The 17,947-nt window shown below is 38.9% G+C and overlaps 2 protein-coding genes across 2 annotated transcripts; one reads left to right on the forward strand and one right to left on the reverse strand.

Moving 5' to 3' along the window:
• Positions 1-4,761: 4,761 nt before the first annotated feature.
• On the forward strand, positions 4,762-8,677 carry LOC116262568 (26S proteasome non-ATPase regulatory subunit 14 homolog). The gene is made up of 6 exons (XM_031642044.2): positions 4,762-4,984; positions 5,136-5,313; positions 6,564-6,645; positions 7,191-7,367; positions 7,446-7,613; positions 8,397-8,677. Exons 1-6 carry the CDS (start codon positions 4,855-4,857, stop codon positions 8,586-8,588), a joined length of 927 nt encoding a protein of 308 aa, XP_031497904.1. The 5' UTR covers positions 4,762-4,854; the 3' UTR covers positions 8,589-8,677.
• Positions 8,678-9,353: 676 nt separating this feature from the next.
• On the reverse strand, positions 9,354-14,347 carry LOC116261756 (uncharacterized). The gene is made up of 4 exons (XM_031640603.2): positions 13,790-14,347; positions 12,602-13,087; positions 9,825-10,340; positions 9,354-9,701 (listed from the first exon to the last, which is right to left on the reverse strand). The coding sequence occupies exons 1-4, from the start codon at positions 14,297-14,299 to the stop codon at positions 9,618-9,620; spliced, it is 1,596 nt and encodes a 531-aa protein (XP_031496463.1). The 5' UTR covers positions 14,300-14,347; the 3' UTR covers positions 9,354-9,617.
• Positions 14,348-17,947: the final 3,600 nt, after the last annotated feature.

The raw sequence follows: 17,947 nt of genomic DNA on the forward strand, positions 1-17,947 counted from the left end.
ACATATTTTCTTTTAACCTCTTCGTCGAGAAGCATGGATTTTAGATTGCCATCATGCCTCAAGTCCTCAGACGATAGATCCTGAGTCGAAGATAAGCAGACTGTGACTTAGATTCATGGATTTCAAAGCTGCAAGTTTAACACATTCATAGTGTAGTTCTTGCATCTTCCAAAGCACATAAGAATCAAAGATCTAAAGTTCTAGGATTTCAGATTCAAAGATCTTAGATCACTTCAATCTAAAAGATGAGGTAATCAAACACATATAACTAATGTTGCGGCACATCTATAAGCCCACCTTTACCAACTGAGCTGAGTCGATAACTATACATTTAGTCTCCAAACGGCAAAAAGAAACTCTTTCTAGATAAATATATCTGGCACAACTGTGCTTTCGAAAAAATATCGTGTCCTTGCAACAGAAATATCCTGATTTGATTCAACACAGAATGCTTCTTCTCCAAGCCTGTCTTGAAAAACCTGTTGTCTTCAATAAAATTTTGTGGCATACTTGTCTACGACCGCCAAACAAGGGCCTACTTACATAACGTGAATCGTTAAACACTTTTAGACTTTTCTTTTTCTTTACAGGCAAGCTATGACTAACCAACTTGAAAGAAAGACTAACGTTATATCTGAGTATATGGATTTCTTTTATAGCAAAATCTATAACTTTTCTTGGCAACATCGAGAAGTCTGAAAACAAGTTTCCCACAATGGTAAACTTTCAAAAAGATGTTTGCAGTTGACACGTTTCAGAATGGTGGCCAGTGTTGATAAAACATAAAATTATATGATGATTAAAAGAAAAATGCTGATACTTAAATAAATATAATCTTTTATTCACTTTGAGGAGACAAATAGTTTTATGAATTGAAGAGGCTGCCGACTAGGCCATTGGCTGATTTACTGCTTCAGCTGAATCGGTGGTTAATCAGCAAAAATTATTAGAAATTTACTTAAAAAAAAACTTAATTACAATAAAATGTCAAAACCTGAATAAACCATTGATTGCAAGCACACATTTTGCCAGTAAAGAGACCGACGTTTGCTTGGAGCTAAATAGGCCGGCTTCTCTTCGACAAAGAAGTGTACCAGATGCCTTGTGGATGTTTATCTATGTATTGTTTTCCTTATTGAGAAAGTTAGTTTGTCCTACTAATTTTGCTTCACTGAATTCATATTATAAGTTTACTTGTGCAGTTCAAACTTCAAAATAATGTTTTATACAAGCACACTTCTTTCTCTTTGTTTTCAAACAACCATCTATATGTTTGAGATATACGGCCTTGGTATTTAGACGACTGAGTTGGAGTCATCATTTTATATATATATAATATATATATATATATAATGAGAGGCTTACTTTTTTGTTATCAGATAAGCATTTTCAAAAACTTTGTTCTTATAAATAATAGTACATTAACTCGATAAAAACATATGTATACTTTCGTTTGATGCAGGTTAGGGTTATAGGCAGTGCCAGCCAGTTTAACCAATAGTGGCCTGAGTTTTGACATGAAATCTGATTAGTCACTTAAAAAAACAGGTACTTACTGACTAGTGGAATCTTCTTCTTTATGAATTACGATTACTATATTACTGAATTCAAATCCATTTTACCAAATCAAACTAAGGAATCTGAGATCAGATCGATGATTAAAAATGTCTGATCTATTTACGTCGCCATACAGGTCCAGCTGGTGCGCAAATCTCTAATGTAAACTTTTTCACTATGCATTCTTCTTTATCGTCGTGCTGCCGTCTGAAAACTATGATAGTTTCCTATTGAAAAATGCAATTCCCTTCTTGTTCGCATTGGTCTTCTTGTAAGAATGACATACCTTCATCTGCTATAATGTATCATTTGATCTTCTGCGGAAAATTGAAGTCCTTAGAGTTGTTCAGCTCCTTACTGGTATTAATAATAGCTTATTAATTATCAAAGAAAAGAGATCATGTTTCAAATTCCAACTGCATGTCCTGAAAATTTTCAATTCCTTGTGAGCACTTCAATTTCACTAGAAAATTCAGTTACAACAAATAAAATGGAGAAACCACATGAAACCAAAGAATTTTGGCACCAACTTGTTAGGTTTGGATTCGTTCCATTTAACAAAAGATCTTGATAGGTCACCTACAAAAGCCATTTCGAAATCTCCTTTGTGGTCAGTCGCACCACTAGAGATAGATAAATGCATCTGCAGCCAAAGCTATCGCAGACTTTCCATCTCGAAATGTCTATTTCTTAAACGACGATTCCTTTCGTTCATTTAGAAAAAGGGAAAGAAGAGGTCAAAGTTCTGGACATCAGTAGAAACAAGGAGGAAGGAAATGCATTTCCCTTCTAGACTTGAACTCCTACTCGTAGCAACTTGGAGGATGACGTTGAAAACAAAACTATATGCTTTGAGGTGTGAGCTGACGCCAGAAGCTAACATCACATGGCTTTTATAAAAGCCATTTTTCCAGAGGTAGGTGTTGAAAAAGCAAAATATTGAACTCTCTCCTAAGGCAGTGGTACTATATAAAACCTGTGGTTTATAAACAAAGATGAAAATGAAATTGTGGTAGCAAAATGATGACTATAAAAAGACAGTTTCCCTAACATGTACAGTCTTGGTAATTGCATGATTCTCATTCGCAGAGAACAGAAAACTGGTGAGATGTATTTTTATATCCTCTCCTGTTGGAATTAGGTCTAATAAGACTAATGATATTCAAGTTCAAGTTGCTAGCAATCAAATTAAAAGGGTGAGAAGAATTAAAAAATGAATAACAACACGAAACAAAGGACTAATGAATCTCAATCTCTCAAAGCACACATTGAATAATGAAAACTTGCAAATTTAGAGAAAGTCGTTCCGCGGTCGTGGGGAGCTCGTGCCGTTTAATACCATGAGCTCGGTTTTGAAGTAATTTATTTTCACTTTATTGGCAAATTCTCTCTTTTTCGTATTTTATCTTGCTTCCTCTAGTGCTCTTTGCATTTATTTTAATTATATATGTAATATAAAATTTGTTAACTCTTATTTTATGTTTTAGTTAATTTCACTCTTTATAACATATCTGTTCCTTTTGTACATTATTTTTACACATATAAGCTGTTCTAATATAGGACTGTTTCATGTTTCCAACAAGGAAGGAGAAGCCAACGCTTTCCTTCCCTAGCTTTACTCAAATTTTGAGTGTGTGTCGAGCAAGGAGTTGATGCTCACGATAATCAAACCATAGACTGGTCTTTTATCAAGCACTAGTCTGACCAGTTACGCTAAATTAAATCTCAACTTGAGTTCAGTTTCCTTGAGATAGTGTTTGCAAGTCCCCTTTCTGTTTCGTAGACGTGGATTGTATCCCTCGAAACAAGTTTTCCTGAACGATAAAAATTATGAGACTTGGAATTTAAGTAGTGTTTTGATTTGTTTTCTAAAATGATGGGGAGTAAAAGTAATTTTGTTAAAGGTTTCCAGACATTTTGAAAATATATGTAAAATATTGGAGCAGAAATGAAATTTTCAAGTAACGCGAATAGAACCTGTTGATGTTTTTCTTTATTTACCTATTTTAGCTGTCAATTTCTCTCCCCTTTCGACTCTTCTGAGAGAATCACTTGGGGAGCGTTTGAATACATGAAACTAAATAGCCGGGTATTTAGTACCAGGTACTTTTATTGTGGAAGCTTTGTTCCATCTTTCGTATGTACCATTTATGTTTGATGTCTTGAAACTAGTTCTGAATACTTTAGCTTCCTCTTATTTATGCATAGAACTAAAGTACCAAGTTAACATAACAAGTTGTATTTGCAACACAATTCATAACAAACCCTGCCTACTTACAACAATTCATATAGACAAGAATTAGATACATATTTTCCACAAATTTGTGGATTTGCAAAACTACATGGCTTCTTATAAACTAATCCTCTTTGCCTTCATCAGTTCGGAACAGAGAAATTTATCTCTCCCTCTTGAATCTTCCGGGGCTTTGACTGATGCCAAATTCCTTTCATGCGATTGACGAGGGCAGTTTCCCTCCCATCCAATTCTTCTGTGATGCATCACAACCTTTGATTGGCAATCTAGACTTCAGTTCTGGGTGCCTGCGAAGGAGACAACTCTCAAAATAGAGAACCTGTTATGTGAGAACAAAAAAATGCATGACAGAAACATGTAAACAGAAGAAACGAAAAAACTGAGTGATTTACATTGATTTTGCCAAAGGGAATTGATAGTTTTAGCTTTTGCACCTTCAAACCTGCAGTGCACTGACGCATCAATTTCACGAAAAGGGAGTTGTTGATTTAGCTTATATATCCCCAACGTTATTTTCTGTCAGAAAGCACAGAAACTGGTGACAGTTACAGTCCGGCGTTGCGCCTCCCAGATTCCGGCCACCGTGGCCTCTGCTGTTCCAGGGAGTGAAGCTTTGGGTGTTTATGATAAGTGGCAGAGACAGGGACAATCGAGATAGGGAAAGAGGGGCGGGCGAGAAGGGACAATGGAGCTAAGGAAAGGGCCGGGTGAGAAACCGGGGATGGGGATGGGGATGGAGAGGAGAGGGGAAGGGGAAGAGCAGAGGGGCGAAGGGCAAGAGAGACTGGGACTGGGAAGGCTTGTGGGCAACAGAAAAGGGAAGGGTGGCCGATGCACCTGTCCAAATCTGAAGTCCGGATCTATTAATATTGGTCGAATCGGGTTCACGCCCAGTGTCGAGCCCCGACCCGCTCGCGTCCTCCCCCTATAAGGTCGGCGTGATTCGTTTCGTGCGCTAGTGATCAATCAGAAGATCGACTCCTGCGAGCGAACAACGAAAAGAGAGAAAGAGGAGGGAGGAACGCGCGAGGTGGAAACCCGAGATGGAGAGGTTGCAGAGGATTTTCTCAGGGGCGGGAGGGATGGGTCATCCCCCCGCCGACTCCCCACTCCTTGACTCCTCCGAGCAGGTCTACATCTCGTCGCTCGCCCTACTCAAGATGCTCAAACACGGTACCCCAATCCCCTTCTCTGCCCCAATTAGGGTTTTTTGTTTTTATGGACTTCTAGGGTTCGATCAGTGTTTTTTTAGCACTAGATCTGTATTTTTGTGGTGTCTGCTGTGTGTTTACGTGTTCATCTTCTTTTTTATTTCAAATCTCAGGGAGGGCCGGCGTTCCTATGGAAGTGATGGGACTAATGCTGGGGGAGTTCGTGGACGAGTATACCGTTCGTGTGGTGGATGTTTTCGCGATGCCCCAGAGCGGGACAGGGGTCAGCGTCGAAGCGGTTGATCATGTTTTCCAGACTAATATGCTTGATATGCTCAAGCAAACTGGCAGGTTTTTGCGTTGAATAATTTTAGTTTTACAGTTTATGTATCCGTCTCTAAATCGTTTTTTCGTTTTATTAGAGCCCTAGTGACAAATGTTGTTATTAGCATTTTCTTGACCGCGGGTAATCTTGTGGTAAATTGGGTGATCTTTTTTGAGGAACATTTTTTGGCTTAGACCGTCACATATTTTGAACACTCTAAAATGAAAAAAACGTAGTTTTAAAAAATATAGTATACCTTAAGGGAACAAGGGGTTGGGTCGGACCTTCGGCTCCCTGCCCGGCGGTGGGTCTCTCTTGCCCACTCAAAAAAAGGAAACATAGTTATTCAAAGTCATTGTAAGATCACTAAGTAATGGGAAGGGAGATATAATCAAAATTGAGATATTGATTGTTACTATGGTGACAACTTGCAGTATCTGTAAGGAAAGTTTGATATTTGTTGATAGTGATGGTCTCCATTTGTATGTTCTATCTTTTTGCAACATGCTAGATTTCTTAGTTCTCATAGACCTCTTTCTTTGTTCAATCAACGTCCAGATGTGCTTCTGTGAACTTTTAGGTGTTCCTTGTCTTATATTGTGAAGAATGATGTGAGCCTGTGATTTTGGCACGTATTGTGTTTACTGAAAACGAAGGCTAGGTCACAAGTTCCTGCTTCTTCGTCCTCCTTACCCAATTTCTTGTCTATGAAAATTTAGAACAAAATATTGGAAAGGGTATAAAAAAAGACAAATAACTAAGTGGTGCTAAGAAATGATTGACATTTTTTGCAAAAATGTAATGATTAATCTTGTGCAATGTGGAAAGATTTGGTGATTGGTGACTGTATCTGGAAATCCATAACATTCTTCACTCCAAAAGAATAATCGCTACTGCTGTAATTTTTGGCATTCTGCTTCTGCTCGTTGGAGTAGCTAACCACATAGAAGGGTTATTTGGTCCTGGAGTTTACCAACTTTGATAGAAACGAGAAAGCAGTTCTGAAGCATGTTACACATGATGATGCTTGTATGCTTCTGAGCCTGATAGAAACGTATTTTGCATGTTTATTGACATTTACCAGGTTTTATTCGGTTGTTCTGTTTGTTTTAATTCATGTAAATAAATTTATAACGATAAATAGTTGACGTGTTTCTCATGCCTGTCTTTGTGCATGTGAGGTTACCTCAGTAGCACAGTTGTAGTTTCTGCTAGGTTACTGTCTCCTGGTGAGTTCGGTGGGTACAACTTTTACATTTGTATGTTTCTTGGGCAGGCCAGAAATGGTTGTTGGTTGGTACCACTCACATCCTGGTTTCGGATGTTGGCTTTCTGGGGTGGACATTAACACTCAGCAGGTTTGTGTTATTCATGATTACTTTTAACTCATATATGCTCAATTGATCCATAGTTGTTTAATGATAAGGTAGGAATATGTAAAGCAGCTTTCGCACAAGTTCTATTTATATCTTTTAGTGTTCTTTACAGGTAATACTCAATTCATAGGGTCTTTGCTGCTCATATATTATTTACCACATTTTTAGTGCGTCATTTCTGAATCCTCTATAAGAATTTGAAGCGGCATCTTTTTCCATTTTTTAGAATTGCCAAATAAGTTATGACAAAAAGTCAGTGAAATGCATAAGGCCTTTAATGATTAACTGCTTAAATATTCCACTAGGAGAAATTTCTTAATGAAGATTTTGCTGCATAACAAACACAAGTTAGAGTTAATAACCTTTCCATTATCTGTTTGCTTTCATATAGTTTCGTGTGAGCCCATTGTCTAACTCTGATTCTATAATTCACATCGCTATGCTATTATTATTATTTATATTATTATTATTATTATTGTTATTGCAAAGGTGGGTTCTGAAATATTACTTTCTTAATGTTGTTTTAGAGTTTTGAAGCCTTGAACCAAAGGGCTGTGGCTGTAGTGGTAGACCCTATCCAAAGCGTGAAGGGGAAGGTTGTAATAGATGCATTTCGTTTGATAAATCCCCAAACTATGATGCTAGGTCAGGAACCCCGTCAGACTACTTCAAACCTAGGTCATCTCAACAAACCATCCATTCAGGTAAGTTTGCTGTCATAATTCCTTTAAAGCAATTTCAGCGTTTTGATTATTCAATAAGTTTTTTTGCCTCTGATACAGGCACTGATTCATGGCTTGAACCGACACTACTATTCAATTGCCATCAATTACAGAAAGAATGAACTCGAAGAAAAGATGCTACTTAACTTGCATAAGAAGAAGTGGACCGATGGCTTGGCGTTACAGAAATTTGACTCCCATTCGAAGACTAACGAGCAGACCATCCAGGTAACCTGTTTTCTATGATACTTCCTCGTGGTTCTTGTTGGGTCTCTTTCCTGAAGCCCGCAGAGGTTTAACTTTTAATATATTAATGTTTATCTTTTGGCTTCTTGAGGAACTACATATTGAGAATTCTTGTCTTGACTTCATGAGGAACTACATACTGAGAATTCATGGACAAATTTAATACGTTTGGTCGTTGTAAACAGAATTTCTTCCGCACTTTCACATTTCTAAAATTGTTTATTATCGTTATGCTTCATTTTTAGGATAGTAACGTGTTAGCTGTTTCTGATATCTGAGTTGAATTTGATCCCAACTTTGTCAGGTAAAGAAAATTTTATGAAGTTTGACTTTGGTTAAGTATTTTGCAATCGAGTCTGGCAGCCGTCCATTTCTGGACAGAGAATCTGATTACAGGGTAATCAGTTAGATTTAGACATTTATTACTTTCTGTCCGTGTCAGGCTCTTCATCTGCCTTGTGCTAGTGGCTATATCCAATCCAACTGATTGCAATCCTAGTTTCATTTTTCAAACATAAGACTTTGCTGTTCTGAAGATCTGGCCGTGCCAGGGTATTCATTTCTTGGGAAGGCCAGCCATTTACGTCCGTTTGGTCTTATCTGAATGTTTTAATACTTGAATGTTTTGCCGGAAGTACTTTATTGCACAAATTTTATATCATTTTTTTTTCTTTTTTGGCTTCTATTGAGTATTGAGTATGGTAGTATTATCTTGTTTTGAAAAATGGTGGATATTGATGAATTTATGTTAATGCTCTGGGACAGGAAATGCTAAATTTGGCGATTAAATATAACAAGGCTGTCCAGGAAGAAGATGAACTGCCGGCAGAGAAGCTTGCAATAGCTAATGTTGGAAGGCAGGACGCCAAAAAGCATTTGGAAGAGCACGTTTCGAACTTGATGTCTTCAAACATAGTGCAGACCCTAGGAACAATGCTGGACACCGTTGTATTCTAGTTGCAGAAGGTTAAGTTCATCGACGTTTGCACCTGAGACTCATAATTCCATAGAAGCTTTTCTATAATTTATATTCATTTTATAAGTCACACATAGATCCAAGTTTCCAACTCTTGTGCACCAAACAGGGCATCTCTGGCTTAGGTTTCGATGCGTGAGTAACATGGTGGTTTTCCCTGTATGCTATCAACCGAAGGGTTTTCGGTACAATTTTATATCAGATCTTTTTGTTCCTTGAATTGCTTGCCGCCCTGGCGTTAAGCTTAGGGTCGAAGAAGTTTCCAAATTTGCCCGAGTTAGGCAAGGAAAGCATGGAGAACGCTCAATATAATCTAAAGTGCTGGAGGTCAGATGGTCAAGAAATCAGTGTTGAAGAATCATGCCCGCGTAAGCTAGTTTTTATGTTCCTCGTAGCTCTTGCAGATGTTCATCAAAACCCTTAAGAACAGGCAAACTAATACTTATCATGTTGCATTAAAAGGACTTGCGAGAGAAGATAATTGTAAAAATCGTCATGTTCTCTTTATGAGGACCCATCAAGGTGCAATGAAAAATTTACATAATCGTCGAATCACGGTTGATAGATCTCCAGAGGAGGAACTCTTCCACAGGGCGCTGTCACGAAATGACAGTTTTCAATAAGGCCCACACCAAGGCATTTTACAAAATACATCGACGCATTTGTCCAAAAGGATTCTAGTAGAAAACGATCAATTGTTAGCAGTTGGGATATCCACAGTCAACAGGCAATGTCATTATATGATATCCCACACGATACAACATAAATGATTCACTTTCTTTTATGTTGCGTTTTTCAAATGTAACGGGTTATTGCTTGATAATAACCTCAAAAGTGAGAGATTACCACAACACAGCAGTCTACGGCAACAGGAAAAAGAAGCGAGGCCACAGGCAAAAATTGCAATGAAATTGCGAAAAACATTTGAAAGGGCATACGAGTTCGTAGCTCATTAAGCAGAAAAATTTTATCCACATTGTGCTGTGGACCTGTTATTAACGCCAACCAAGCTAGGCTGAAGCAGAAAAATTGAACTGTATGCCTGTCTTCCCACTGTCATATTCCAACTGCCTTAATATGTAACAGTAGTTTATCTGAAAGATTCACGAAAACAATACTGTTAAACTCCAAACGCAGGAACAAAGGTTATGGCTAAAGAAAGCTGAGGGAAACTAGGTTGCACGAGATGAAAATGAAATCAAAGTGAAGTAACAAACCTCCACACGAAACAACTTGGTTGGAACAATGATGCCACCCCCAACTGAGCTTCGGAATGACTCACCAAATTTCCTAAGTGAAAAATTCCGAAACTCATTCTCAGTTAACTTGGCTAGGTTCCCAGCAGAGGCAAAGAGGTGGCCATGAATTCCTGAATTTCTTAACAGCTTAAGAGGTAAATCAAAAGATAAATCAGCAAATGCAGTGACTGCCAGGTCTCCTCCCAGGACATCCCTACCAGGGCAGGCATCAGACTCTTCCTTGTTGGATGGATCAATGGATACCCTTCTCACATCAGTTGGGCCTAAACCCCGACTCTTAAACCCCAACAATGAAGTTGGTCCGTTAAGTGTACATACAGGAGAAGAATGCCCACCAATGAAAAATCTTTGTGGCAAAGGAGAAGGTAAATTTGCAAATCCTTTTCCCCATGGCAAGACAACACCACCAGAAATTCCTAGATTGACAGCCGCATTAAAGAATCCCAAAGGAAAAGCATAACGAAGATCAAACTCCTGTTCATGAAAGGAAGTAATGACAGGACAAAGAAAGACTTCAGTACTTCTTTACTTCTTTCACCAACAATGAATAAACAATATATATAAAAGTTAACTTGTTATGTATATTAGAAAAAGGAAGAAAAAGAACAAACAAAACCATATGGATAACATGTAGGATGCACACCATTAACCTTCTACAACTGATAACCAATTATAAAAAATAATCTACTTTTACTTAAAGAAATCACAGTAAGCAAACAAAATCTTGAAGGTGGATGATACATATTTGTATGAGTTGCATGAAGAAGTATGCATCTGCATCTTAAACTACTAACACACAGATTTCTTCTGTGACAACTGACAACCAAAACTAGGGGCACCCCAGTGGAATCCAAAAAAAGGAAAAACAAACACTCAGTCAAAGATTGAGTTAACCCCCACTCCTGTGTACCCGCAGTCCTTTTTATCCTTTTTCTCATTTTGCAATAACAAACAACCACTTATTCAGACGGTGCATCTTGCACTGAAGAATATCGTGTTGACTTGGATATGTTCTTTACTGTCTAAAATTATGCAGTTACTCCCTCTGCGTGTCCTTAGTTCAGCTTTACAGGAAAAGGAGGCACATCCCTTTTTCTCGATGAACTACTGCTGGGGGCCAAGGCCCCGTACCCATTTTATTAGGAAAAACAATGTACAAGCTAGGTATAGAGTATAGACTATACAAGCTGTGTAAGAAAAAATAGAGAAAGTCAAGATGGGAGTCATGCACCAACGTGCAGACCCCTTACAAGATCCCACTCAGCAACCTGAGAACACCGATCTCCAACTTCCCAGGCACATTTCAGGCATCAAACTTGCAACATGCTGCAGCTTGAAATATTCATGCCATTTCTCCGATGGTTGATGTTTCTTCAAAATGCAGACCTCCAATGCAGTGCAATATAATATATTGAAGCATTTAGTATCGTGCTAATGAATTTACTGACTGCTTTGAGGGATGTTTCCTATATTTTTAAGAGTACAAGGAATGATTCAAAATCAGTATTTTGGGACATCATGTTGGATCAGTATTTTGGAGAATAAAAATAATTCAACCATGTTTCATAGTTAAAATTTAACAAAGCAAATTCAGTTGACTACTTCATGAGACATCACGATGCATCAACATTTTGGAGAATAAAGAATAACCTATCCTTGTTGCCTAGTTAAAGATCTAATAAACCAAATTCATTTTGACTTCCTCAACTAAATTCAAAATCAACTACCATGTGCACATTTTTGAGAGGGGCACTAGAGTTCAGCAATGCATGGAAAATGAACTAAAATGATACGTGAGGCAAAAGCAAAAGTTTGGTATGCAGCGTATGCTGGGGAACCATAGCATTCTTTATTCTGAAGCTGACAGATCAGTCATCAGCTTTCTGGTACTTGGCTCTTCTACATCAAAACCATGTTCAGTGCCTACGAGCAGTTCATTAACCTAAAAAGCAAGAATCCAATTGGCAAAATTTATAGTGATTTTGGATGGGTTTGATCTAGTCAGCATGCTTTGGGCCTCAAATATAACCTATAGGGACTTTCTAGTGTGATAGTAAGACTGGGCAAAAACTCTAGGATTGTCACCAAACATGTCTTATTGAGTGTTTGAAGAAAAGTTTACTGAGATTGACCAAAGTCCATATGACAGAGACAGAGCGCCTCTGGCTTGGAAGACTGCTTTGTAGAACAGGCAAAGGACAAATTGGTTTGACATGAGACTGAATGAAGCCCTCCCATGCGCATGCATGAGGTAGTATCATTCTCAACAAGTGCAAACACCACAAAAGTAAAATTTGTGGAAACCAAGATTCAATGCTATAGCAGCAGCTTCAATGGATTCACAGATTTATACGTTGTATGCCTCAGAAAAGGAGGTGAGTATTAATCGATGCTGTGGAAAAAACAACTATGAATTTTCACAGCTTCCATCCGAACATTGTTCATCAGTTACAGTTACCAAAATGTAATATTGTATCAAATAATTGGTCAGCACATGCAGCTACACATTTATGGTTTGCACTTCTTTGTCTGATACAATTATTTAACCTAAATGATAAACATGAAAGTACTGTAGTTGAAAAGTTAATAGCAGCAATGGAGGTACAAGGAATGTAAATATGCAGGTGCAGCTAGAAGTTCAAATACAATTCCAGAAAAATGAATAAAGAAAGACACTAAGACACATTAAATATTGCAATTTTCATGTAAACGATAAATAAGACAATATATTGGACCTGTCTCACAAACCGCAGGGACCTACTATCTGGGTCAAGGCCACCAATATGAGAAGCTGACATGAAAGCGTAGCCACGTTTTGGCCTCAGTTGTGAGTCCCGCTTGTCAATTTTGTAGACATACTTCACTGAAGAGAGCAAACTATGACCTAGTTGTCTCCTTATTGATTTTGAAGATGCATGAGATGGATCTGCCAGTACGCGCCATGTAAGGTTATATGATAAATCATGATGTCTGGTTGAAATCAATCCAAGAGAAAAACCCAAAAGTTGCTCTTTGTAAGATGAGAATTTCAACCAATCCTGTGAAAGCAAGGAAAATCTGGCTCTTAGGGGGGTGGATAATCTCCCAAATCTTGGCAATGATAATCCAGCACTAAGTTCTGCAGTTTGATCCCATCCATAGGAACCAGAGCCATCCCAGATATCTCCATATCCAAGTAAGTTTTTCAACTTCAAGCAACCTTCAACAGACCAAGATCGAGCCTGCAAATGCATTACATATCGCAGTAAAAAACTGTTTGAAATGAAGTCAAATAGATGCAGACCATGTTACATAGTTTAGGAATCCAACATACTTAAAACGACATAATATGTATGCAGTGAGCACGTCATGTTTGCTCTGATGTTAACTTCACGAATTATAGAAGGAACTCATTATAATTTACTCGAAAGCAAAGCAAGGCGTGTAAAGTCAATAAGAATATACAAGCAGCCAAATTCAGGCCGCAACTTATTCAGGTCCGATTAACAACTGAAGCAACTGAAAGTGATTAACAGTCATGATCTTCGGACTATAGAACGTTGTCTTCTCCTCTACGACGAAAACCTACTAATGGGCGAAAAAGCCCATGAATTACAGAGAAAGTCATATGCAAGAAGAATTTTCATCAGTCTTTAACAAGTAGATGCATAGACATACACGGTCCCATGGCCCATCCTCACTAGGAAACCGACCAACGATTCTTGCCTTAGCAAAAGGGCGACAAGATTAAAGCACATAACATTCTTCCAAAGTTCTAGTTCGAACATTAAAAATTGTATTGATTTCACACATGAATACTCTTCAATAACACAAACTAACAACGTCAGCCACCTTCAAGGCTTTACCCACCAACAATTCGCACCAAGAAAGAGCAAAACACCGCGAAAAAAATCACTATCCACTAATGAAAAATCGGGTCCTACCTCCGGCTTCGAGAAGATACCCAGGTCTCCCCCAAGCGGGTTCTTGGCTTCCTGAACCTGGACGACGACGTTGGCAGTGCCGGGAAGCCCGGGCGGTCCGTCGTCGAGGGTGATCGACACTGAATCGAATATCTCCAAGCTGTGCAGCCTCGCATTAGCGATTGTTGCCGCCCGAAGCAGTTCCTGCATGGTGCTGGCCTTCCTCAGCCGCTCCAGCTCCGCTGCGATTACAGACTCCTTGGTCTTGGAGTTCCCCTTGATCAGGATATCATGGACACGTATGCTAACCTTCTCGGCCGACAACCTCCTGAACATCCTCTCCAATTTGGCCCTATATCTCTCCATTCCTGAACCTGGATCGGCTTCTTCTTCTTCTTCTTCCTCGCCTTCGTTGTCTTCCTCCTCTTCGTCCTCGTCGCCATTGTCTTCTACTTCTCCTTCTTCTTCGATCTGGGAAGGGAAGGAGGGTTGGTTTTTGGAGGTGGGTGCTTCTTCTTTGGGGAAGCCCATGAGGGAGAAATGAATACCAGAGAAAGAGGAGACGAGACCGGAAGGCAAGCCCAGTGTTTATTACTTCTCAAGATCGCCTAAACGTGCTTACCGCCAACTAACTGAGTTAAACGACACGGCTAAAACGGCATGAAATTCTTAGTCCCATCGCTGACTCGATGAACACCGAGTTAGATCATAGATGCTGCATAGCTCATATTGATGTTGTTTAACTATTGTTTTTATCGATACCATTAGTTATTGGACCGGTCTCTAAATAACTGTTTGTTGCTTCAAAAGGGCTAGACTCAGGAAAATTTTGGCGCCAGTCGCGCATGGTATCACTAGAAAAATTGAGCAGCGCCCGGCTAAACATCAAGCGACTGAATTTTTATTTGTAAAGGACAAACATTCGCTCGATTCTGGCTCGAACCATCCTAGAAAACTTGAGCAGGGCCCGGCTCGTTAAGTACTTAGGTTGCTTGGCCTAGATCGATGTAATCCTGGTTATAGTGTAGTTAATCTAAATAACATTTACTTAATGACTATTCATATTTAGCGATGACTGCTTTTTCATGTTACCGCATTCGACAACTTATTTCATACGTTCTTCGTATGAATGGATCAACTACACCTAAAGCATTGTGCGTCAAAAATCCAAGGCTAGGTGTTTCCATTTCCTGGAGTGGTGCCTCATATGCCAACCTAAGGGAGTGAGATCTAGGGTTTGTGGGAGCTTGAGGCTAGAACTTAACTTACGGAGCAAAGGCGCGGTGGTTTGACAAAATATTAAGAACACGAGGGCAGTGAGAGATCTAAGACATATTTGCTAAATATTCTCTCGAGGACTGATGGGTGATGCATAATAAGTTCAAAAGTTTCAAATGGATGGTAAGGTTGGAAGGTGGGAACACAAATGATCCAATCGAGAGGCTGTTAGGTGTAGCAGAGGAAATGGGATAACAGTCAATTTTCCTTTTGATCATTGGGCAACGGTCTTTCATTGCATTGCTGGTAGAGTGCGCTCAAAAGGTGATCCTCGATTCCCTTTTTACCTAATGTGAAGGCTGCGGTAAATGTGAAGAACGCAGATACGCTGGACTCATCTTCAGGTAGCTCCTCAATGCACTATGAGCCCTTCAGCTTTGTATGTTCCATGTTCTATCAAAAGAATTGTGGCCGCTTCTAAGTATGCCGAGGGATGAAATTATATGGGTAGGATCAGAAAAACGTTCTTCCTGCTTGACCAATAGAATGATGAACGAAAGAAGTGTCGGATCATTTTGATGCCTTCTCATTAATTTGGAAACTAGTTATCTTATTGAAGGCTTCAACAACCTCCTGTTTTGCAGTATACCGCATTGGTGTGTATGGAACCAGTTCCTGGAAAACTGTAAGCCCACGAGAAGCTGAAATCGAACCTCCTGGTCCAACTACCAGAATGAGGTTACAATACTTTAATCAAGTAAACTTAAGTTTATACATACTCTTTTTTCTGTACACACCTACCCAAATTTTCTAAAATTCACCATACTAATACGCGCTTCCCTGTGCCCGAACACATACTCGTGCTTATGTAACTTTACAGCATATCGATTGAACTATTAAATCTCATCTCAATTACTGTTTCGGATGTACAGGTTAAATATTTCTGTTGGGAAAAACTGAAGGTCATTATGGGACAAAAAGGAATAAGAAAAAAACATAAAAAGTTTATAAAATAAAAAACATTTCGGGTTTACATTTTTTGGTATGAAAAAAGTAGCACTGTTTATGGGAAAGAAAAGTACATACGAGTAATAGTGTCCATGACTAAACTGGAACAATCATTCGATGATTACGAAGCATCATTGCAATTGGTCTATTGAAAAGAATACGCAAAGAAAGACACGCAGATGTGCGCATAAACACGCACACATGCAGGTGGATCTATCAGGTGGTCTACTATTTGTTTCCACGAGCGCAGCGAGTCTCCATGTCACAACCCCGGCGATAAGGTTTGGCCGGAGGATCTGTCGGACACTTCCCTTCCGCGCACGGTTCGTCGTCTCTCCCTATTGCCGGGTAGCTGATTTTTCCGTTTTGGCTGGCCGCCGTCGCTTCTGCAGCGACCAGGAGGAGGACGAGGAGAAACACACTGAATGGGCGAGCGCTCTTGGCCATTGCTTTACTCTTCAGTGTTTTTCTCTCTTTGAACTTTGAAGAACTTGATGAAGGTTGTGGACAGTAACTAGTGGTACGCGCGGGCTCTATAGTTGGACTCTGGCTCTTGCGATAATAATATTGTTACTGGAATCTAAGAAATGATCAGAAACGGAGAAGAAGAACTGAGAGACCTTTTTCTCTTTGTTTCAACTTGTATAAATGTTGACAGGAAATGATCATCTGTAAACGTACATTGGCGATCAGCCACACAAAGGAGGTGAATTGCTGTTCATTGCGATATGCTTACAATAGGCACAATGCTGAATTCGAGGACCTTTTCCCATCCTCTGGTGATCGAGTCAAACGGCGGAAACCATTCGGAACCAAGAAATAGATGAACTGGTTCATAATAGAATTGTAAACCTAAATTACGAAAGGTTCCTCACTTTCTTGATTTGTGGTTCAGGTTTCATTTATTTATCAACAAGACCTGCAGTTTTAAGAACAGTACTGGAGGAGGTGAGAGGTCGACTTGATTTCGAGGGTGAGAGAACTGAACTTGCATGAATCTCCTAAGCATAACAGAACAAGTGAAGCAGGGAGCCACGTAATTGTTGCAGAAACAGAAATCATAACTTCATCTTGTATCTATTTTACTAAGATACCAAGAAAAATTTGCATCCGAGTAAGTTGAGCAATTTATATCTGAAAGTGGCTGAGGCTATGACTGAGCGCTAAGGATACCGACAAAGACGCAGACAATCCACAAAGCAACATCCAAAAATTTCACGGTGTATGTGGAGGATGTTCCCTGTTTTAGGATTAAACATGGCATCCCTACTATTAATGAAAAACAAAATGTCCATATATATATATATATATATATATATATATATATAGAGAGAGAGAGAGAGAGAGAGAGTTTACGCGATTATGAATTAGAGCTTCCTCCATAAACTAAATTATGTAATATGCCATACGATGTGAACTTGATCGAGTCATGCATACTTGTAAAAGCATTTAACCCTTGATGGCTTTCCATATCTTTTAAGTTGGTTAAAGGAACAGAGGTGCAAATAATAATCACTAAAGGAATGAGAGAAAAGAGAAACAAAGAATACCAATATCAAAGAAAAGGGAAAACGAAGCATAACCATCGGTTTCTAGAATGTTATATGAAATCATATTCAGTGATTCGAGTTAAGTTGATTTTAATCATGAGATCAAAACCCACATAAATGATTACTTGCACATAATCGGATAGACATCCTTGCAAAACACACTTTCAACTTACCTTTTTTAACGTCTCATTTTCTACATTAACATGGCTCTGAATGCACATCCAACATATGCGCGGAATATCTAAGAACTGTAATAAAAAAAGCGGGCTTTGAAGATTCGTCATATGCAAACAGTAAGGGATTTAAGCATAAAACCAGTTATTTTTTTTAATAATGAATTGAAGCTGACTATATGCGTTCCCTTGATTCCTTAATGAATTGGAACCTCATCAATAAACAAAAA

Source organism: Nymphaea colorata, chromosome 10 (genome assembly GCF_008831285.2).
Source record: "Nymphaea colorata isolate Beijing-Zhang1983 chromosome 10, ASM883128v2, whole genome shotgun sequence".
Taxonomy (NCBI): Eukaryota; Viridiplantae; Streptophyta; class Magnoliopsida; order Nymphaeales; family Nymphaeaceae; genus Nymphaea; species Nymphaea colorata.